This window comes from Aspergillus japonicus (genome assembly GCF_003184785.1).
Source record: "Aspergillus japonicus CBS 114.51 unplaced genomic scaffold BO86scaffold_103, whole genome shotgun sequence".
Lineage (NCBI taxonomy): Eukaryota > Fungi > Ascomycota > Eurotiomycetes > Eurotiales > Aspergillaceae > Aspergillus > Aspergillus japonicus.
In genome coordinates, this window is record NW_020291740.1 from 25,610 (window position 1) to 48,116 (window position 22,507).

General features: G+C 53.0%; 7 protein-coding genes across 7 annotated transcripts; 5 read left to right on the plus strand and 2 right to left on the minus strand.

Annotated features, from left to right (window-relative positions):
* The first annotated feature begins 325 nt into the window (after positions 1–325).
* BO86DRAFT_16903 (putative RSC complex subunit (Sth1)) lies at positions 326–5,107 on the plus strand. The gene is made up of 4 exons (XM_025666490.1): positions 326–569; positions 680–887; positions 961–4,688; positions 4,744–5,107. Exons 1-4 carry the CDS (start codon positions 477–479, stop codon positions 4,954–4,956), a joined length of 4,242 nt encoding a protein of 1,413 aa, XP_025522261.1. The 5' UTR covers positions 326–476; the 3' UTR covers positions 4,957–5,107.
* A 1,595-nt stretch (positions 5,108–6,702) lies between these two features.
* On the plus strand, positions 6,703–7,761 carry yop1 (putative membrane biogenesis protein (Yop1); the record flags this gene model as incomplete). The annotated part of the gene is made up of 6 exons (XM_025674041.1): positions 6,703–6,756; positions 6,959–7,165; positions 7,226–7,234; positions 7,375–7,438; positions 7,512–7,569; positions 7,644–7,761. The coding sequence occupies 6 exons, from the start codon at positions 6,703–6,705 to the stop codon at positions 7,759–7,761; spliced, it is 510 nt and encodes a 169-aa protein (XP_025522262.1).
* A 476-nt stretch (positions 7,762–8,237) lies between these two features.
* BO86DRAFT_393484 (autophagy-related protein 101) lies at positions 8,238–9,965 on the minus strand. Its single transcript, XM_025673032.1, has 3 exons — positions 9,428–9,965; positions 8,957–9,328; positions 8,238–8,775 (listed from the first exon to the last, which is right to left on the minus strand). The coding sequence occupies exons 1-3, from the start codon at positions 9,504–9,506 to the stop codon at positions 8,588–8,590; spliced, it is 639 nt and encodes a 212-aa protein (XP_025522263.1). The 5' UTR covers positions 9,507–9,965; the 3' UTR covers positions 8,238–8,587.
* Positions 9,966–10,683: 718 nt separating this feature from the next.
* On the plus strand, positions 10,684–12,824 carry BO86DRAFT_413922 (peroxisomal biogenesis factor 3). Its single transcript, XM_025674791.1, has 4 exons — positions 10,684–10,905; positions 10,999–11,354; positions 11,413–11,809; positions 11,862–12,824. The coding sequence occupies exons 1-4, from the start codon at positions 10,748–10,750 to the stop codon at positions 12,556–12,558; spliced, it is 1,608 nt and encodes a 535-aa protein (XP_025522264.1). The 5' UTR covers positions 10,684–10,747; the 3' UTR covers positions 12,559–12,824.
* Positions 12,825–13,766: 942 nt separating this feature from the next.
* BO86DRAFT_404727 (putative MFS transporter) lies at positions 13,767–15,821 on the plus strand (the record flags this gene model as incomplete). The annotated part of the gene is made up of 10 exons (XM_025674042.1): positions 13,767–13,782; positions 13,850–14,018; positions 14,082–14,242; positions 14,309–14,401; positions 14,460–14,489; positions 14,553–14,909; positions 14,960–15,013; positions 15,084–15,131; positions 15,188–15,505; positions 15,577–15,821. The coding sequence occupies 10 exons, from the start codon at positions 13,767–13,769 to the stop codon at positions 15,819–15,821; spliced, it is 1,491 nt and encodes a 496-aa protein (XP_025522265.1).
* Positions 15,822–17,503: 1,682 nt separating this feature from the next.
* BO86DRAFT_459918 (DNA-directed RNA polymerase I subunit RPA49) lies at positions 17,504–19,572 on the plus strand (the record flags this gene model as incomplete). Its single annotated transcript, XM_025677383.1, has 3 exons — positions 17,504–17,651; positions 17,747–18,081; positions 18,230–19,572. The coding sequence occupies 3 exons, from the start codon at positions 17,504–17,506 to the stop codon at positions 19,238–19,240; spliced, it is 1,494 nt and encodes a 497-aa protein (XP_025522266.1). The 3' UTR covers positions 19,241–19,572.
* A 91-nt stretch (positions 19,573–19,663) lies between these two features.
* Positions 19,664–22,337, minus strand: hemA (5-aminolevulinic acid synthase HemA). The gene is made up of 2 exons (XM_025670366.1): positions 21,821–22,337; positions 19,664–21,759 (listed from the first exon to the last, which is right to left on the minus strand). Exons 1-2 carry the CDS (start codon positions 22,155–22,157, stop codon positions 20,153–20,155), a joined length of 1,944 nt encoding a protein of 647 aa, XP_025522267.1. The 5' UTR covers positions 22,158–22,337; the 3' UTR covers positions 19,664–20,152.
* Between the last annotated feature and the right edge of the window lie 170 nt (positions 22,338–22,507).

Sequence of the window (22,507 nt, forward strand, 5' to 3'; positions counted from 1 at the left end):
AGAGCACCGCCAGTTTCCCCGACCAGCACGGAAAGTCGCGAAAGCCCCGTCCCCTCCATCTCCATTTCATCCAGACTGGCCTTCCACGCGCCATTCTCACCCCCGGCCCCCTCTTTGGGGTCATTTTTACACTTTCTTCTTCGCGTTAGACGCCCCTTTCTCTCTACTCATTGATTCTCCTGTTTGTCGCCTACCGCCCTGTATCTCCCCCGGCCCGGCCTAAACATCACGAAACCTGTCGCCAAAGTCCAGATACAGGCCGCTACCTGTCGCATCCATCCACAAAGAGGCATCCCTATCCATTCACTTTCGTAACTGAGCGCTCCCCATCGCTCCCCTCGCGCGATCCCTCATTTACCGTCGCCCGCTCCCAATTCCCACGTGTTTTCCTAAGCGCTTCACTGTGCCCCGTCGCAACCCAGGCCTCCCTCGTGTCTCCTGCGTTGCTTATGAATAAAACAACCACGCGCTAGAGCATGGCCTCTCTCCAGTCAGCACCCAATATGGCGGCTGGAAACATGAGCTTGCCGCCGAATTTGACGCAGCAACACATTCAAGAAGTCCTGCAGGTGCGTCCGCGCTGACCCGCCCTTCACTCTCTTCTTCCTTCTACCACCATCACACAACCTCCCTTTCATTGTGTCAGCTTCTCCATGGCATGACTCTAATCCCCTTGAAGAAATACAAGCAGATGCAAGAACAAGGCGTGCGCCATGACGATCCCGAATACCTCAAAGCCCACAACCTGCTTTCAGCAGTCCAACGGCAACAAGTATTTCAGAAGCAGAGGTTCGCCCAACAGCAGCTTCAGGCGCAACAACGCCAGCAGCAGCTCAATGGCGTGACTCCAGATACCGCCGCCGCCGCCGCCGCAAATGGTGTCAATGGTACTGCTTCCATTTTGACCTGCGTCTGCAGGTAATAACTAGGTAGCCTCTTCGCTAACGCTAGCATTCACAGGCCGCGGCAATCCCGCCACAGCCCCTGTCAATGTGGTATCGGATGGATCCTCAGCTACGTCCGCTGCTGCTCAGCAGGCTTCAGGCCAGATTCCCTCCCAAAAGGGTATGTCTGTTGCCAGCAGTAGCTTTTCTGCCGAGCAATTGGCGACGCTTCGGAACCAGATCTTGGCCTTCAAGATGCTATCCAAGAACCTCCCGATCCCAGCTCGAGTTCAACAACAGCTCTTTCCTCCCAAAAAGGCGCAGACTCCGGCCCCTGCAGATGCCATCGCGGCTGCTGAGAACGTTTTGGACAGCGCTGCCCAAGGGAAGACTGATTCATCTATGAACGTGGAAGAGGAGGCCCAGGCTAAGGACTTCTACCAAACCTTCCAGTCACCCTATGATCTGATACCCAAAACCATTGGCTTTACGGATCATACCTCTCGTGCTAATCGCATGCGCGTTCCTGCTTTGATGCCCGCTGGCATTGACATGGACCAAGTGCGCGAAGAGCGGGAACTTGCACTCTACAACAGGATCAACGCGCGGAAGGCTGAGCTGGCTGAGCTTCCGGCCAGTCTCGGTGTCTGGGACTCTAGCCAGAGTGACACTGCCACGGGCGACGACTCCCTGAAGCTGAAAGCTTTGATTGAGTATAAGATGCTTAGCCTGTTGCCCAAACAGAAGCTTCTCCGCAAGCAAATGCAACACGAAATGTTTCACTTCGATAATCTGGGTATGACGGCAAACCGCTCTAGCCATCGCCGGATGAAGAAGCAGAACTTGCGCGAAGCTCGCATTACGGAGAAGTTGGAAAAGCAACAACGCGATGCGCGCGAAACCAGAGAGAAGCGTAAACAGTACGATCATCTCCAGGCCATCCTTAACCACGGCGCGGAACTGCAAAATGCTGCCGCTCAGCAGCGCACCCGTGCGCAGAAACTGGGTCGGATGATGCTTCAACACCATCAACATATGGAGCGTGAAGAGCAGAGACGTGTCGAGCGTACTGCCAAGCAACGTCTCCAGGCCTTAAAGGCTAACGATGAGGAGACTTACTTGAAACTGCTCGGGCAAGCCAAGGATTCTCGTATCTCTCACCTGTTGAAACAGACCGACAACTTCCTCAAACAGCTTGCTGCCTCCGTGCGGGAGCAGCAGCGCAGCCTTGCTGAGCGTTATGGTGAAGAAGATCAGTTCTTCGAGGAGGAGGAAGAGGAGGAAGAAATCGCTTCTGGAAGTGAAGACGAAGGCGATGGCAGAAAGAAAATCGACTACTATGCTGTTGCTCATCGTATCAAGGAAGAAGTCACTGTCCAGCCAAGCATCCTTGTTGGCGGTACTCTGAAAGAGTATCAGATGAAGGGTCTGCAGTGGATGATTTCACTTTACAACAACAACCTCAATGGTATCCTGGCAGATGAGATGGGTCTTGGAAAAACCATTCAGACCATCAGCTTGATCACCTACATTATTGAGAGAAAGAAGAACAACGGACCTTTCCTCGTCATTGTTCCTCTAAGTACCCTCACCAACTGGAACCTGGAATTCGAGAAATGGGCACCTTCAGTTTCGAGGGTTGTCTATAAGGGCCCCCCCAATGCGCGCAAACAGCAGCAACAACAGATCCGATGGGGCAATTTCCAGGTCCTTCTGACCACCTACGAATACATCATCAAGGATCGCCCAATCCTGAGCAAGATCAAGTGGACCCATATGATTGTCGATGAAGGTCATCGTATGAAGAATACGCAGTCTAAGTTGAGCAGTACTTTGTCGCAGTACTATACCAGCCGTTACCGTCTGATTCTGACCGGTACTCCCCTGCAAAACAATCTCCCAGAATTGTGGGCTCTGCTCAACTTCGTTTTGCCGAACATCTTCAAATCCGTGAAATCTTTTGACGAGTGGTTCAACACACCGTTCGCTAACACGGGTGGACAAGATCGCATGGAACTCAGCGAAGAAGAACAGTTGCTCGTCATTCGTCGTTTGCACAAGGTTCTCCGACCTTTCCTGCTCCGACGTCTGAAGAAGGATGTCGAGAAGGATCTGCCCGACAAACAAGAAAGAGTCATCAAGTGTCGGTTCTCTGCTCTGCAAGCTAAGCTTTATAGGCAGCTTGTCACTCACAACAAAATGGCCGTCAGTGATGGCAAGGGTGGCAAGACCGGCATGCGTGGTCTCAGTAACATGTTGATGCAGCTGAGAAAACTTTGTAACCATCCATTTGTTTTCGAGCCTGTTGAAGATCAAATGAACCCTGGACGCGGGACCAACGATCTACTCTGGCGTACGGCCGGTAAATTCGAACTTCTGGACAGAATCTTGCCCAAGTTCCGTGCCACTGGCCACCGTGTCTTGATGTTTTTCCAGATGACTCAGATCATGAACATTATGGAGGATTTCTTGCGCCTTCGTGGCCTGAAATATCTCCGTCTCGATGGTTCTACCAAGTCCGATGATCGGTCGGATCTTTTGAAGAAGTTCAACGCCGAAGGCTCCGAGTACTTCTGCTTCTTGTTGTCAACACGTGCGGGTGGTCTTGGTCTTAATCTTCAGACCGCTGACACCGTTATTATCTTCGATTCCGATTGGAATCCCCATCAGGATCTGCAGGCGCAAGATCGAGCTCATCGTATTGGTCAAAAGAACGAAGTTCGTATCTTGCGTCTCATCAGCTCCAACTCGGTTGAAGAGAAAATTTTAGAACGTGCACAGTTCAAGCTTGATATGGACGGCAAAGTCATTCAAGCAGGAAAATTCGATAACAAGTCAACCAACGAAGAACGTGACGCACTCTTGCGGACACTGCTGGAGACGGCAGAGGCCGCTGATCAAATTGGCGATCAGGAGGAGATGGATGACGACGACCTCAACGATATTATGGCACGATCGGACGACGAACTGATCACGTTCCAGCGTATCGACAAGGAGCGGCAAAAGAATACTCCATACGGTCCTGGCCACAAATATCCTCGCCTCATGTGCGAAGAAGAACTGCCAGATATCTATCTCACTGAAGAAAATCCGGTCACAGAAGAAGTTGAGGTTGACTTGGGTGGTCGTGGTGCACGTGAACGCAAGGTGACCCGCTACGACGATGGTCTCACGGAAGAACAATGGCTCATGGCTGTGGATGCCGATGACGATACCATCGAAGATGCGATCGCCAGAAAGGAAGCCAGAGTTGAGCGCCGTCGTATCAACAAGGAGAAGCGCAGCCGGAAGGCAGGTGTTGAATCTTCACCGGAACCGTCGCGGGAGAGCTCGGAAGCCCCTCAACCAAAGAAACGTCGCCGCGGACCTGCTCCCAAGCGCAAGGCAGAGGAGGTTGTGGAAGAAACGCCTCAGCCCAAGCGGAAGAGAGGAAGACAAGCCAAACCCATCGAAACTCTGAGCAGCGAGGATCGCGCAATCCTGCAGCGCATCGTTAACAATGTCTATCAGTCATTGATGGACATGGAGCAGGAGTTGCCAGCAGATTCTTCGGACAGTGAGGACGGGCCCGTGACCCGGTCTATCATCGAACCTTTCATGAAGCCGCCTCCCAAGTCGCAGTATCCTGACTACTACATGATCATTCACAACCCAATCGCTATGGAGATGATCAAAAAGAAGATCAACCGTGAAGAGTACCAGAACCTGAAGGACTTCCGTAATGACATCCACCTTCTGTGTCAGAACGCTCGAACCTACAATGAGGACGGCAGCATCCTATTCCAGGATGCCAACGACATCGAGGTAAGATATTTCGAGACAAGTAAATTGAGGTGGATTGATGCTTAACAGTACACAGGCCAAATGTCTATCCGAACTGAAGAAGGAAACCGAAGCTCATCCCCAGTTCGCCGATTATGACGACCTAGGTGGCAATGATCAACCCGCTGCGGCTTCTGGCACCGACACGCCCGGTCCTGTTGCAACGCCCAAACTGAAGCTGACCTTCAACAGTGGCAACCGGGACAGCATGGGACCGACTGGCGGCAGTGGTGTGAACGAGGATGAATGAACCGCTAATAGACGCTTTGCAGATATAGTGGGCTGATTTCCGATATGTTTTAACGTGTTGCAAAACCTTTGCTTAATTGCACATTACCTTCTATACTGTTTTGATTCTCCTCTTTATTTTCACCCTTCTGTGTTTCTTGACATGCCCTCTTCCACTATTTGGCTCCGTGGACGGCGTTACATGAATTCGGTGGCTGCGGACGGACGACGGTCGATGGCGCAATGCTCTCCAGCTTGAAGACGAGCGATTTCTGATTCTTTTTTTTTTTACTCTGTCTGTTTCCTGCAGTCACTCACAACGACATGAATTTCATACTTTCCCCCCCAAAATCATTTCTGCTGTCAAGGATATCTGGATTGGGAGCCTGGCCGAAGACATGTTTCAGTTTCGTTTCTCTTCTCCCCCTTCCTCCCCCCTTTCCCTCCTGCGACTTCTGCAACGGCCGTTGCTGGGGTCGTTGGGTTTTGGGGCAAATGTGGCTAGACTACGCGTCTCTCGGAGGATGATGACCTTGGTTGTAACTTGGATTCTCCGTCCTTTTGTGATTTAGCCATAGTCCATGTAGTCCTTTGTAATGTATGAGTTGTTGTCTGATTGTGGTTCGTCATAGGATAGGCTTTGGTCATTCTACGTAGGAGCCTTCTCTACTGGGAGGGATTGTACTGTACTGTACAAATAACCATGTATGGACTAGAGAATCGATTCGATCATTGGGTTCTGAGCCACGTATGAAGGGAGGGATAATTGATTGAATCTTCTTCCTTGCACATCCCTGGTGGTGGATCCAGACCAGACCAATCTATGTATAGATCTATTGCTTCTTGGGTACTAATGCGGGCCTTGAGCGGTCGCTATTCTGGATTGTTCGATTGGGGATTGGAAATGCAAGCTGGCCCCAGCTGCAACACCAGTAGAGTGGTTGGGGGAGTACTGGGATGAAGCAGAGTGATGCGTGGGAGAAGGTTATTGGTTCAACGGCGATTGGAACTCTGGAGAGCTACAGTAGTACCATGCATAATATGAATGAGTATGAGGTAGATATGGGGGATATAGACAGACAGTTCTGAACTAAAGCCGTTTGTTGTTGTTGCAGCAGAAACTAATACATTTTGCAACGTAGGATAGCGATACGGGACCGTACAGTACACAGCCTTGAGGGCATACCTTTTTATTACACAGTCTGCTTCCGCAGCTATCCGTACTGTACTGTACTGTACTGTACTGTATGTACACCGCATCTGCCGAGAGGGTCACTGATGCACATTCGCTCCCTCAAGAAAAGAGAAACTGAGATGAACGGGACCAGATATTGCTGGGAAATTCCTCAGAAAGTGAATAACAGTCGTTGGTAACGAGGATGAGGATTCTAGACCCAGTTCTGCCGAACTGAAGGACTTCCCAGCACCACGTCATCTGGGCTTGAATCAGCCCTCGACGTCATGAACGAAGCAGAATCACGTGATGTGACGCACCGTCATTGGGGAAACCAGCCCGATTTCCATTCCCGTAACCGCCAGCTCGTCCTTTTGAATCTCACCTCTTCTTCCCTTTCCTCTTCCTCTTCCCCAGCTCTGCCTGCCAAAACATTCTGCCTACTGATAACGATTCCACTCTTCTCCTTCACAACCTTGTTCGTACCCATCCCCCCCTCCAACCACCAAAACCTTTCCAACTTCCAACTTTCCATCTCACAATACCCCCGATCTAATCGTAGTTGTTCAGATTAGCTTGTCCAATTCATTCGAAATGGCTTCTTTCCAGGATCGTGCTCAGCACGCCATTGCCCAGCTCGACAAGGAGGTAAGTGTCGTGTGTGCGTCGGCTTCGGCCTCAATCCGTGTCTTGCTTTGTGCGAACTGCGACTCCTCACTCTTCATCTTGCTTTGAATTGTGTGGCTGTTGTTTGCTTTGGTGCTTTTGCTTTGCGAGGGATGAAGCTCCTACCATGTTTTGATATTTCTGAAGCTAACAATATTCCCTTTTTGTGGGAACTCCTCTTCAGCTCTCCAAGTACCCCCTCCTCAACAACCTCGAGCGCCAATCCTCCGTCCCTAAGGTCTACGTGATCCTCGGCCTGGTTGGTATCTACACCTTCCTCGTCTTCTTCAACATCGCCGGTGAATTCCTCGTCAACCTCGCCGGTTTTGTCATCCCTGGCTACTACTCCCTGAACGCCCTCTTCACCGCCGGTAAGGCCGACGACACGCAGGTACGTTTTGCAATTCTGAATTCCCTTCGATGATGATGCTGACCTGACGATCTTCTGCAGTGGCTGACGGTATGTCCCCGTGATCGCATTTTCTTATCGCGCTTCAGGCGGCATGGTCCCGAGATTGAGATACTCTCCATCCGGACCACCGACCTGGGAGCACGTGACGTCTGTTCGTCAGCAGCAACTAACATGTGATTGTGTCATAGTATTGGGTTGTTTATGCTTTCTTCACCGTCCTTGAGAGCGCCGTCAGCGCCCCCTACTGGTTCCGTACGTATCCGCTGATCTTCTTCGGGGAGTGGTCATTGCTGAAGTAACACAACGACTAATATGCGCGATATAGCCTTCTACTACATCTTCAAGTTCGCCCTTGTCCTCTGGATGGCTCTGCCCCAGACCAAGTATGTCACCCTGTCCATCCGCCCATCGTTGTTTTGGTGTTGCCTAGCCGACTCTGACTGACACTTTTTCCTAGCGGCGCTCAAATCGTCTTCCACTCTTTCATCCAGCCCGTGCTCGGCCGCTTCTTCCAGGGTGGTTCCACCTCTGCGAACCTCCGTGCCCAGGCCGACGCTGCCACCAAGGCGCAGTAAATAGACTTTGCTTAGAAAGTCGAGCAGCTGTGGGGCCGATCTGCAGTCCCCATAGACTGTAGATCGGAACCTCAGGGCACTCGACAGGTGGAGGTCGAAAAAAAAACCCGAACCAGCCGGTGGAGTGTTGGATATGATATCTTCTCTGATATGTTTGGACAATTTACGTTCGTTTGAACTGGATTGATTAAAGATTGAAAAGAGGGATGGTCATCACTGGGGGTTCTTGGGGCTCCTGGTGATGGAGAATACGGAGAGTTAGGGCTGGGCCAATCTTTGTCATGTTACTGTTGTTTTGTCATGAATTGCTTGGGCAGTAGAACGTTTTATGGATGTGATTGATGGATGATGCATGATGGAGGGGGGGAATCGCCACGGGCGGGACTCGTTGGAAAATCGAGTTCCGTGCCGTAGTGGATGATTTAGCTAGGTATATTGGATGCATAATGTCTCTCGGTAATTTGAGCACTGTTGATTGCGTCTTTGATTGGTTTCCTGCTCCCAAGTATATGACATATTCGCCCTGAAACGTCGAGAGTCAAGACATGACAACTCAAAGGGGACTAACATAATCCAAAAGTCGTCTAGTACAGTACATCCACAAGATTTGGATAGATTGGCCCACCGCGAGACGAAAGTCAGATGAGTGATGCTTAAAAAACCCTTGGGGTGCCAGACACCGCCGGGGGTGGAAATGAATAGTTAGATAGAATTCAACAAGATGAAAATGCCCTGGGTATCTGTAGCCCAGCCAACGCAAATGCGAATATGAATGCAAGCAGACAAGACCGCTGAGGGTGGACTCCCCTCTCTCCCAAACTTCCTCTTAATACAGCCCAAACCTATTCTGCCACCCATCTGTGCGCGGGTTGAGGACAATGCGATAAGGGAAGGGATTGGAGTCGCTGGTCGTGATGGGTGGAATATGATCCTTATCGCGATTGACCACGGCGAGGATCTTCAGGGCGGCCTTCTGCAGCATATTCTCCATTGCTTTGCGGACCTTGGCCCGTTCTAGAATTGGGATGGGTGGTCAGTCATCGGACTTCGCCAATAACCGGCCTCTTTCTTGCGATCGTGAGACAGGATGGGGATGAGATTTTGGGAGTTGGGTGGGGGGGAAAGAGCCGAGTAAGGGAATGCCCAGAAAGCGGGGAGAAAGGTCCACAGGCATGGGTCTATGTACCATACATACCAGATTCAGTCCGTGGCGTGGCGATAGTCACGTCCAGATTCCAGACCTCCCAGCATACTTCCTCCTCACCTTTGCCTGCGAGGCCGCCGAACCATATCCCGGAGCGTCGGCGGCGCTTCTCGTAGAATTCCACTGCGATGCGGCCGCGGACGCCGCCCCCGACACTGCCACTACCACCACCGCTGCCGCTACCACCTTCGTAGGTGCCGCCGCTGGTTGCCGAGTGTTGGCGGACGAGGGAGCTGATGCGCGAGTCGATGAGGGTTTCGAGGTCGACGTCGTTGATGGCGGGGAGCGTGAAGTCTAGAACGTCAAAGGTGGTGGGTCGGATGGAGGGGAAGTATCGGTGGAAGAAGATTAGGTTGAGGATGCCTAGAAGTTTTGGAGGGGGTGTGTGTTGGTTATTTGAAGACGTATATACTGGTGGAAGTGTCTCTTATGTGTCTAGGAGGTGGACAACGGGAAACTGACCCTTTAAGACGTCTCGAACGGTGGTGGTGTCGGCGAATATCTCAAGGAAGTACTCCGGGGGCGTTTTGCGGGGCTCCATCTTCCTTAGAAACTCGTTCCGGGGGGGCCCGAATGGCGGGCGCGGGGAGAGGTTGTGTTCGTCGGGTTGGATATTACCGTTCAGATTATCGCTCTCCGATCACCGAGGGCGAAGTACTATATTTCTCCGTGCGGTGGTAGTGCAGGGTAGAAAGTATGCGATGCGTGGATAGGAGGGGGATGATTGGAATCCGGGGTTGTAGGGGCCGCCGGAGGGCGATGACGCCGTCTGTCCGGCTGGACGTTGGGGAGATCGGGGGTTGAATTGTAGAGGGGGGGCAATTGTCTTATGATCGCCGGGAAGTCTCACATGGAGCACGGTTCATGAGGGGTGCATGTTCTGCCAGTAGCAAGATATCTTGAGTTTGAATCTGTATGAAAATGTCATGGAGGATGTAGGGGGAAGATTAGGAGGAGGTGTAGTAGTAGTAGTAGTGAGAGAGTGGGTGCATTGAGAGAGTGGAGGGGAAGGAGATAATGGGACAGTCAGTTCCAGTCAGTCATCCTTGGTATGTAAAATCATTGTAATCAGCATACCTAATCAATCTTAACCCACGCCGGCAGATTCTCTGCTCTCCCTCTCGCGCCTATTTTTATTCTTTGTTTGCTTTCTCCTCTACTTTGAGTCGGGTCTATCTTACATGAGGCCTCTGTAAGCCATGCTATACAAGGATTGTGATGGATGCGCCCTATCTTTGAAGGCTATGTATGACAATTCAAGGTTGTCTTTCAGGTACGGTACAGGACAGGTCAGCCTGACAGTCCAGGCACCGGTTCTCAGGCCAGATAAGGATCCAGCAGCAGCAGCAGCAGCAGCGATGAGGCGACCTTTTGAACAGATAACTGAGTCTAGTCACTACTCGTACAGTACATGCTCTGTATCGTACAAAGGAGGTACCTAGTATGCATCTATGTATGTTTAAATTGCCAATAGGTCAGTCTGAAGCTGAACACAAGCTGTTATCATACGCCGAACTGGTTTAGCCGAGGCCGGATTACCTCTGTCTCTGCTCGCCGACCGTGCCAGCTCTCTCCCTCCATCCCATTCACCCCCCCCGGTTGCTTTCCCTTTCACGCCTCTTACCATCCTGATCCTTCATTCTTAATCCTTCCCTGTCAAATATACTCTGCGCTCTTCCGTTCTACTCCTACTTCTTACATAGGATGATCTGAGCTTCCCCCACCCCCCCCCCCCACCTCCCTCAACCATCTCCTGCTGGCGACCCCGATCATCGCTCTACCATGATCAGTGCCACTAAGCGCTGGTTCCGGCGCAATCGCAAGGGCCTTGCAATCGGAGCGGGCGTTATCGGAGCGGGCTATCTCGCCGGCCAATATGTACTGGGCAAGATCTCGGAGGCAACCGAGCGTATGGGGAGTGATCGTATTGCTCGAGAGAAGTATGTGATCTCTCTGCTGATGGATAGCTCGGGCTGTGTTGCGATGTCTCGTGTGCTCCGAAGCGGTCGCTGACAACGCCTGCCTCGATCTAGCCTACGGAGACGCTTCGAACAGAACCAAACCGACTGTACCTACACCGTCCTAGCACTCTTACCCACTGCCGCGGAGGATATATTGGAGGCATTGCCGGTCGAGGAGTTGACGAAAGAGCTACAAAAGAAACGCGCCGAGCGGTTAGCTCGCCTCGGCACTGCTGAGGGAACAAGCTCTGATCTGAGCTCAATCTCGCCGAGTATCACAGATGATGATCGCCGAAGCCTCTCCAGCTTCCAGAGCGATGGTTTTGTCCGCGCAAGTCAGCTAGGAGAATCCACACTTGAGGGTGCCGCACCGTCGCCGTCGCCAAAGCGGAACAAGACTCAGTTGTGGAATGAGGTTAAGATCACCTGTAAGTCGCTTTCGGCTGTGCTGTTGATCGAGGTCGGGAACTGACGGTCTCATGACAGCTATCACTAGGTCTTTTACGCTGATCTACACCCTATCCCTACTGACTATTTTCACTCGTATCCAACTCAACCTTCTTGGTCGTCGAAATTATCTGTCTAGCGTGATCTCTATGGCCACACCCCCCGCGGATGCATCGACGATCAGACTTGAAGACCATGATGATGATGACCTTACACAGACTCTGGGTAATGACTTCGAAACCAACCGGCGGTATCTGGCCTTTAGTTGGTGGCTTCTTCACCGTGGCTGGAAGCAATTGATGGAGGAAGTGCAATCCGCTGTGACGGAAGTTTTCGGGTCATGCAACCCCAGAGAGGATATTTCGCGAGGCAAGTTGGCAGAATTGACCCTGCAAGTCCGAAGGAAAGTGGAGGGGGATACCGAGGAGGACCGAAAGTAGGTTTTGATTCTTGCCATATGCTTGCTGGTATGTCATTGACCATCTTAGATGCCGGAAGTGGCTATCCTATCTGCTTCCCCCGAGAGAGGAAGAGGATCATCTGCTGGAAGAGTCCGGTGTTCTAGGAGTGACAGAACCCTACTCTCCTCAAACCACTGCGACACTGCGGCACCTGTTGGACGAGACAGCTGACCTCATTGACTCTCCGACATTCACCCGCGTTGTCTTGCTTCTCAACAACGAGTGCTTCGAAACCCTGATCCAACAATGCGCAACGGAGGCTTTTAAGTCATCGCACATGCCTGCCCCACAGTCGTTCACCTCCGTTGCGACGGTCATCCCTGCGGCAGTCAGCTCGGAACCGAAGACTAAGCTTGCAAATGTGCTGGCTGTATTGGCTCGACAAGCCCATGTGATCGGCAACGGCACTGCTCCTCCCAACTTGTACCTCAACGCCATGGAACAAGGAGTTCGGGAGCTGGAAGCTTTTGCGGCCGTCGTGTACAGCTCCAACTTCGATGCTGAACTGCTCGAGTCTGATGCAAAAACGCGATCGATGAGCGTGCCGGCAGAAACAAGCTCCGACACACCCTCTTCCCCGGGCCCCGTCATGGTTGACACGGAGGATATTGAGGACCAGGCTGTCCAATCGATGTCGAGTCTGACAGTTGCGGATGACTCAACCTTTGAGACGGCGTGGGGCAAGGCTGTAGACGATCAGCCCTCAGCGGGACCAACTGCATGAATTGGAGTGATTCCCGCTTTCTACGAAGATGTTGCTCCCTGAATGAACACTTAACGACCTTCCTCTACTATATATATCCGCACGACCGGCGATCAAGCAAATACCACGATTGTATCTATTCTCCTTGGTATGTCACTAGAACCGGAGATGGCCAGCGGATAAAGGGCGGAATAATCTGGCGCTGAAATTGGGCGAATGTACGATATCGGGAAATCAATAGCCTGATCACTCTCCTAAACTGGAAAAATCTAGAGCGTCGTAACCTGGGCCCTGATAGCATCAGAGTATGACTTGCCTAGGAGGGGTGACGTCTGGAATCACATTCATACATAGTCCTGTACATAGTACAGTACAGAACATACGTAGTAGATTTCGTAGAATGCGGGGAGAAGCGAGTGGAGCCGCCTGGCAGCTGCCTTAGTCATCCGAGTATGGGGAAATCCACTTCGCTAGTCAACTCTTTCTACTTCGAAAGCTGAACTCGGCCATAACTTCATTGACAGACTGACAGACTGGTCTAGAGCCAGTATACTTGCCGAGGGTGAGACTTGGGCTGGAGGGGCTTCCCCGCCTCAATCGGTTCTTCTCATCTAAGGTTTGTATAGTATATGGAGAAGATGCTATATCCGGATACATGCCTAAGGTTACCTCCTGCAGCAGTCTTCTGTATTTTAAGCTCATATAGTAAATGCCTGATAATGTTGATCTCAGCCAGCTTAGCATAGAGTCTACCGTCAGGCTGCGATTCCAATTCTCCAGCCAAGCTTCGAGTGACTTATCGATCGATCAGTATTGAGCGCCGGCTCAGGGGACTGACTGGATTGGCTGGCATTGTCGGCTCTCATTGCATCTTTGATACCTGGTGTGCTGTAATAGTAGTAGTAGTTGGGTGTTAACACAGCTGAGCTGACGTTTTCCTTCCCCTCTTCTCCTCTGCTTACTCTCCACAAATTCGATTTGAAATCTCTCATCTCGGACCGCGCTTCTCTGTTCCTCACTGTTGTTGCTCATGAGACACGATTGTCCTCATATTCACTGAGTGAATCACGCACACGGACCGTCATCCCCAGTTTCCTAACCACCTTTCCTCATCAGTCCTGATAATCAAACAAGCATTACTACAGACCAAGTTAGTCAGTTCAGTGTCTACTCCAATTGTCATTCATATCCGGTCTCTGAAGCTTGTTCTCGAAGTGAGATCAAGCACAATGGGTCGCGACCCAGGTATGTTCTCCCATGTGGTTCATGCACAGCACAATACAGCAATCTGACCACTTCATATACAACATAGATTCACAGTCCCCTTACTTCGCCGAGATGAAGACCGAGGAGCAGATTCAGACGTCCGCCGCGGGCCTGCCCCCGCTGACTTCCACGACCGAGCGCAAATTAACGGCCAAGATTGACTGGCATATCGTCCCATGCCTGTGCATCATGTACTTGCTGGCTTTCTTGGATCGGTATGTCCCCTACGTCCCAGAAGATAGGTCCGTGGTAAGTTCGCTGACGGTGGGCGGCTACAGGGTGAATATCAGTAATGCTGCGGTGCTCGGACTGCAGAAGGATCTCAACATTGTCACCGGCACCAAGTACAACACCGCATTGACCATCTTCTTCGTGCCTTATGTGCTGTTCGAGATTCCGTCCAACCTGCTGCTCAAGAAGCTGAAGCCGCATGTGTGGTGTGAGTATCTGGCGTTGTGCATAGTTGTGGTGTCGACCTTGGCTGATCTGTCGTTGATGTTCATAGTGTCCTTGTGCATGTTCGGTTTCGGCCTCGTCATGATTTGTCAAGGGCTGGTTACCAGTTGGGGGGGCTTGGTAACCACGCGCTGGTTTTTGGGTACAATCGCTCTCATGTTCGTTGCTGGTGTGGATGTAGGCTGATACGCAGGGATTAGGGATGTTTGAAACGGGCATGTTCCCTGGGTGTAAGTGCTATCATTGTCGCTGTGCGTACTTGCCACCGTACTAATCTGCAACTTACGTGCAAGGCTTCTACCTGCTAGGCACGTGGTATAAGCGAAGTGAAGCGCAAAAGCGTTTCAGTTTCTTCTTCAGCTCCACCACCCTGGCGGGTGCCTTTGGTGGCCTCTTAGCTAGTGGTCTCGGAAAGATGGCTGGCCTGCGAGGCTACGGCGGCTGGCAATGGGTTTTCATCATCGAAGGTGTTCTCACTTGCGTGGTTTCCTTCGTATGGTACTTCATCATTCCTGGGTTCCCAGAGGATGTCAAATGGATCAATGATGAGGAGCGAAGGTACATCCAGGCAAAGCTGGCTCAGGATGTGGGCAAGGCCGGACATAATGCCCATATCGGTTTCCGCGAGGTGCTGGATGTGTTCAAGGACTGTAAGTTCCGCGGTAATCAGGTCAGCATGGGCGCTGACTGCAACATGTAGACAAAATCTTTATTGGCGGCTTTATGTACTTTGGTCAGGTCGTCTCAGCCTACGGTAAGTAGTATTGAGCAAGCCCCGGCCAAAGCCTCCAACAAGTTCGAAAGAACTTCGCTCACAGTTTCAGGGTATGCCTACTTTGCACCGTCTATCATCAAGACCTATGGATACGGAGGTATAGTGACCTTCCTGGGCTGAAGGACTGACACCATGCATTAACGTATGATGCAGCCATCCAAACGCAGCTGTACTCGATCCCACCATGGGCGGCCGCCTTCGTCTTCTCAATGCTCATTGCAATTTTGTCTGATAAATTCAAGCATCGGTTTGCGTTCACCTTGATTCCGATGTTGGTCACCATGGCAGGATACGGGATCCTCTTGAATGTCCATGGTGTAGCTCATCGGAACGTCCAGTATGGGGCTCTTTTCATGGTCACTTGTGGCACTTACAGCGCAATGCCCGTGATTGTCTGCTGGTATGCTATGAACTTAGGCGGCCATCGGCGACGCAGTGTAGGGACAGCATGGCAGATAGGGTTTGGAAACAGTGAGTGACCAAAAGTTCCAGTGGGCCGGGGCAAGCAGAGGATCTTCCAGGCAGCTGACAACAATCTCTAGTCGGTGGGTTCATTTCGACCTATGCATTTCTAGCAAAAGATGCGCCTCTCTACCGAAATGGATACATCATCAGTCTGTCCTTCCAGTGCTTCTCGGCTGCCTGCTGCATTTTCTACTTCGCAGCGATCTGGGCTGCCAACAAGCGACGTGACCGGATTATGGCTAGGAACACCCAGTCGACACTGCTCGAAGACGAGGAAGAAATTGAGGGTGACCTGGCAGTGACGTACCGATACGCGTACTAAGACGATGGTCTTGACAAGCGGGAACTGCTTGTTGCAATCTGGGATAGACATTTATCTGGCCATTTCAACCGACATCCACGAAGTAGACAGATAGGGCTAGGGCTTTGATTGACTATGGGTGTACTGGAGAGCGGTCAAGCAAGGATATGGCCTTGCAGCATGATTGACCGAGCACAGCGTGGGCCTACTGATTATGAAGCATCATGATGCATAAGTAATGAGAATCTCCATCACACACAATCGTACAATGGCAATTCGAGTAAATCTGGACTCTGGAGGCCTAATGCTGGGATATAGTCTACACCGGGCGGGAGTGTTGATGTCACGAGTGAAACTCAATGTGGTTCCCTGCGGTCTCGGTAAAGCAAAGGGTGGCCAGTGCGTAGCCAATCACAGCCATCAGAGCACTAGCGAGCCCTTAGCGGCATTGGATGCTGAGTCAGCCACGGCGCACACAAGAAGCTCAACCGCGGCCGTTCTCCGTCTTTCTTGCAACCATCTCTTTCATCCTCGCAGAAGTGTGAGTATAGGACCCCGGCCACCTATTGTTCGGCTTGGACCACAACTAACAATCATCTTCTAGTCCTATCTACGAAGATGAGAGCCAAGTGGAGAAAGAAGCGCGTCCGTCGCCTCAAGCGCAAGCGCAGAAAGATGCGTGCTCGCAGGTGAGTTCCAATTCTATAGTCATCATCCTCCAATAGACGAACTCGATGGCTAACATGTATAATTGCAGCAAATAAATTACTCGCCCCCTCCATCTCAGCTCTTCATGTGAAGACTCAGGTTGAACGCTGAACACGACAATCCACAAAAAAACAAGAACTGCAACGACGTCACGATGATGATTTAACCTCTTATGATCGTTCCACGTGGTTCCCTTCTGTCACCATCTCGAATCAAGGGCCCTGCCCCGGTTTCTTTTTCCTCTATTCGAATTCGGAATCCGCCGTTCAACAGATGGAACTTCGAAAATTCCGTTCCAATCCATCGGGTTCGCAAACGTCTTCGATTTCTCACGACGGCTTTTCTCGCGCCATTGTGGCCGGACAGGGGAAGGGATGCGTCTCGTCTGCGCGTGTCTCTTCCGTCCTTGGAGATGGGCAAATGTGTTTGGTAGGGTTGGAGAGGGATCGGTTTTGATTTTGTACTTATCATCATACGCCGATGTCTTTGAGCTTCTATGGGGAACTGGTCAATTTTTCATGTCTCGGGATTCTCTCTGGCAACAAACCAGCGGGAACCTCGAGTCGTGGAGAGGTTTCTTTGAGAATTTATTCCAATCACAAAAAGTTCAAACGCAATCTCGTTCGCTACTTCTACGTAAACACAAAAAAAAAAACAGAGTAGAGCATCAATAGTCAGCGCGATATTGTACTACTTGTCGCAGTCTGTCGATCTTGTGAAGAAATCTTGTGAAGATTGACTACTGAATCCTGGTAGCTAGACAAATGGTGATAGACTAATTAATCATTTGTGTGTCCCCGTGATCTGCAATCGCGCCCTCAGCCAGGCTTGTCTCTCCGCCTTCCATTTCGGGGCCAACTGACTGACCGCCTTCAACTTTTTTTCTGGGACTTTTTCTCTCCTCCGGTATATCAAAATCCACGCCGGTCGAACTACACGGACGTCCGCTGCATTCGACCTGCCCCAGAGACTGCTATTCCTGGAATCGTTGCACAATGGTCTCCGACAAGGTCGAAAAAAAGCGCAAGCGCGCTTCCGATCGCCACGAGCGGCCTAGCAAGAAGCCCGCGCTGGAAATCCAAGATCTGCCCCCTCTGGCGTCGAGCGTGGTGGAGGATGATAGCGAACTCGCTCCGGTCATTGGTAAGTTACCCTTCAGACAACAAACTCGATTTCTCCCGGAGAGACAATACCTTGATTACGCATGCTAATACACCATGGCCGGAAACAAAAAATAGTGACCACTCCCGGCCTTAACGCTCCCCGCAATCTCCGGCTCAAACCCTACCTGAAAACCCGCAGCAAGACCTCCTCCGCGTCGACGCGCAACAAGGGCATCGTCGCGTCGGAGCTGCTCCTCCAGTCGTCCGAACACCCCAAGCTGGACTTTGTGGGTCGCGAGGCCGAGGAGGATGCCGACTCCCAGCTGAAGCACTACGTCGCCGTGGTCGATCCCGAGGATAAGACGTGGCAGTTCGTCGAGGTGCGGAAGATGACGCTGCGGGGTGCGGTGCGGAAACTGCGCTCCATTGATGAAGAGGAGGAGGAGGAGGAGAGCGAGGAGGAAGAGCTGGTGAGTTTTCTTTTCCCCCTGGTGGGCGATGGAAAGGGAAGGGGTATATACATATCCCAGCATATAAAAACCCCGCCCGACCCCCGCCACCTTAAACATTTTTTTTTTCTGCAGGTGAAAACGACTAACAATACTTGTCAATTCCCAGCAAACCCTCCGCGCCCAACGCACCGAACTCACCAACACCTTCGGTACCAAGCAATCGCGCAAAGCGGCGCAATCCCTGGCCGAGAACGCGCAACTCTCCAACCTGCCCTCGGGGGCGGCGTCGGCGGCGGAATCGGCCATCCTGTCGTCGATGCCGACGGAGGGGGTCAGCGACATCGCGGCCAAGGCGGCGCAGGTGCAGGCGCAGGTGCAGGCCAACAAGCCGATCCCGACGCCGCACCTGGACGCCTCGCACCCGGGTGAGGTGTACCCGCTGGCGGAGCTGGTGCCGAACGGCGAGTCGACGCTGCGGCAGCTGCCGGGGGTGCAGGAGTGGCTGGCGACGGCGAGCGCGGGCGAGCCGGTGGTCACGACCTCGCGGTACGTCTCGCGGCGCGTGGACGCGGTCATCCAGTCCGGCAACACCACCCACCTCCAGATCCTGCGCTTCATCCTGCTGCTCCTCGAGCTCAACCGCCACCTCAAGCGCGACCCCAAGGGCGCCGGCCCCGGCAGCAAGCGCCTCCCGCCGCGCGACGAGCTCCGCACCATCCTCGCCGGCGGCACCTCCCCCACCACAGCTACCACATCCGCCGCGGAATCCATCGCCGACCCCATCATCGACGCCGTCCGCCGCCGCTTCGCCCCGGGCACCGGCGGCTCCCTTACCCGCAACGACGTCACCTTCCTCCACACCACCATCTGCGCCCTCTCGCTGCACATCCCGCCCCAGCCCGCCAAGGACGGCGGCAACAGCGCCCAGGGCGGCAACGCCCCCAACGAGCTGGCCACCGACCCCGCCGACCTGCGCGACGACCTCCACCTCGAGAGCCCCGTCATCCTGCAGTACTTCCGCGAGCTGGGCTGCCGCGTCGACAAGCCCCGCGAGTCCGAGTTCGCCAAGTGGGGCATCAAGGGCGGCAAGGCCGAGGCCGCCGCTCGCCGCGTGGCGCGCCTGCGCATTCCCGTGGAGTTTCCTAAGGTGAGCCGCGGGGGTGGGAAGAGACGCTAGTGATCGACTCGAAAGAAGGAGGCGTAGGATTCGAACAGCGGCGTGATTCGGGTGGTGGGATGACGATGTGTGGGTGTATGTTGAAGAGGTATGGCAGAGGGCCGTGGAAGGACTACTCCGTATCCTGATTCCCATATCTTGTCAGATACTCTTGTTGTTGTTGTCCTCAAACCTCAAACCAAAAAAAAAGCATTCGGTCTTTTTTCCCCCTCGGGCTTGATTCCACCGGGCGTTAGGGTACATGTTACGTTTTTGTGGATGTATGTATATTTGTATTTCGTTCGTCTGTATAGTAGGTAGTAGTTATTTTAATCAGTAGCGAAGAAGAGAAGACTTGAATGTGTTATCATAGCGGATCATAGGTATTTCTAGCCATCGCTGCTTATTCGTCCGTGTATTGGGAGGATTATATATATCTAGATACTCCAGGCTGTCTCTGCCACTCACCCAGCTGAGAGATGACCTCGGCCCTAAACAGACAGCCCTGCCCTACCTTCGTGCGGAAGAACATCCTCAATTTCGTTGAATCTTGCATGCTTACTTCTGCTACAAGGACAGATGCATAAACTAAGGGAAGAGGAAGGCCGATGACAATTGTCAAGAATCTAGGACTTGAGCGGTCGTCAATCGACAGGACGAAATATCTTGGTACCCGGCTATCAAAAATCCTTGAGATTCCCAGTCTTCTAGTGTCCTAACCACAAAACCCGCTAGTATATGGCCAACTGGGGTGGTTTAGGGGCGGTAGAATCAAAAATAATTGATGCCTGGAGATCCTCCAGCATTATATGAGGTGATGGATTTATTGACAAAAAAAGGAATGGACGTGGAACAAATGATTACACCATACATCCACAGGACTATGTTTCTCTGAAACATTATTGACGGGGTTAGTTCTCGCAGACATGGGATCTAGGCGGCGACGCCAACAGGGATGCCTGAGGCCACGGCGGCGGCAGGACGGATCCCGGCGGCGGCGGTCTGCATCCGGGCGGAGGCCTGCGCGAGCAGCGCCTCAGCGGCCGCGTCCTGGAACTCCCTGGTGACGGCAGTCTCCAAGTCTTCACCCTCCTGCAGACCCAACTGGGCATCCTCCCAGATAGGCTGGTTGGCGGCCTCGGCTCCTTCGACGCCGACGCCGACGAAGCCGCCCTGGGCCTTCCAGTGGCTGGCGCGCTTGATGCCCAAATCGTTCCAGACGGTTTGGAGAGCCTGGACCAGGTGGTCGCGGTGTTCCTTCACGTGGCCCGGAGTGGGGGTGATGCGGAGTCGCTCTTCACCCCTAGGGACGGTGGGGTAGTTGATGGCTTGGACGTAAATGCCATGTTCCTCCAGAAGCTTGTCCGAGGCTTGCTTGGCGACCTCGGCGTCGCCGACGAGGAGGGGGATGATGTGGGACGGGTTCGGGATCACGGGAATGTCCAACTCCTTCAGGGATTCCTTGACGGCCCGGGTGTGCAACTGCTGCAAAACGCGGTCGCGTTTGTAGTCGGCCTGGTACTGGATGGCAGTGTCCGCTCCGGCCATGGTGGCAGGGGGCAGGGAGGTGGTGAAGATGAATCCCGGGGCCAGAGAGCGGATGGTGTCCACCATGGCGGCGGAGCCAGCAATGTATCCACCGACACAACCGTACGCCTTACCCAGGGTACCAGTGATGATATCAATACGGTCCATCACGGTGCCCTTGGTGCTGCGGGGGTTGGCGGTGTCCTGCGAGGCGTAGACGTCATAGTCGAGATGCTCCGCGACACCCGCACCGTGAGGGCCGTACATGCCCACGGCGTGCACTTCATCCAAGAAAGTGATCGCCCCGTACTTGTCGGCCAGGTCGCAGATCTTCTCGATGGGGGCAATTGAACCGCACATGCTATATACAGACTCGAACGCGATGATCTTGGGGACGTTCAGAGGCAAAGAGGCCAGCTTGGTCTCCAAGTCGACCAGATCATTGTGCTTGAACACCATCTTCTTGGCGCCGGAGTGGCGGATACCCTGGATCATGGAGGCGTGGTTGAGGCTGTCGGAGAGAATGACACAGTCGGGCATTTTACTACCCAGCGTCGCCAAGGTAGCGTCGTTGGCGACGAAGCAGGAACTGAAGACCAGAGCGGCCTCCTTGTTGTGCAACTTGGCGAGAGTGCCCTCAAGGGCTACCGCATGTTGGTTGTGTCCCGAAATGTTTCTCGTACCACCGGCACCTGCGCCGTAGGTGTCCAGTGTTCGGTGCATGCTCTTCAGAACCTCCTGGTTGCGGCCCATACCGAGGTAGTCGTTGGAGCACCACACGGTCACCTTCTCCTCCTGAGACGCGGTGTGTGCACGGGGGAATTCCTTGGCCAGACGATTGATGTTGTTGAAGTAACGGTATGACTTGTCCTTGTGCTTCTTGTCGAGCTCCCCGTTGTAGAAAGCATTGTAGTCGAATGGCGCAACTTTCGGGGCATCGGGACGGGGACCGGTGACGGTTGCACCGCTGGGGGCCTCGAAACGACCTTTGACACCGGGAAAGGCGGGATCGACTACGAAGCAAAGCAAAGGAGTCAGTCTGATGTGTCTAAGAATGGGAAGTATACAAATTACCTCTCTGAGAGTCCTTGTAGACATTGGGCGCAACGTCCGCGCCATTGCCCGAGGTCGAATGCAAGGCCCGCTTGGTGGGAGCCGAACGGAAGTACCTGGGATCCATACCGGCGACACCGGAGGTGAAGCGCTTGGTGTTGGCCAAACGGGCGCTCTGAACGGCCAGAGCCTTGCTCATGACGGGGCAGCGGCGGGCCAGAACCTGGAGGTTCGACATAGTGCCGCCTCCGGGGCTGATGTTAGGACGAGTGGCGGTGGACAGAGTGCGCAGAGTGGACGGGGAGGTGCGCTTGAGGAACGGGCACATGGCTCGAGACTGCTGGAGAAGCGACTCCATCGGGTGCGGTGCGGCCAAAGGGCGAAGATCACTCTCGATTGAATGGAAGGAGGAAAGATCCCCTGGTTGATTGGGAATGGACGGAATGGACTTGGGGTAGGAAAGAAGAGAAAACAGGAGGAGAGATGAATGGGGGAGAGGTGGAGTTGATAAGTTTTAAGTAAGAGGGAGTGAGTCTTCAGTGGGAGGAAGAGGGAGTAAGCCTGAGGGGGCAAAAGAAGATTCGACTGGCTGGGCAAAGGACGGGATTTGCGGTGCTGGTCCGCCCGCGACTTGGCGGCTTACTCAAGATGGAACGCGCTGACTGGACCGCGGCTGACGATTATACGGGGTCTGATTGGCTCCCGGGT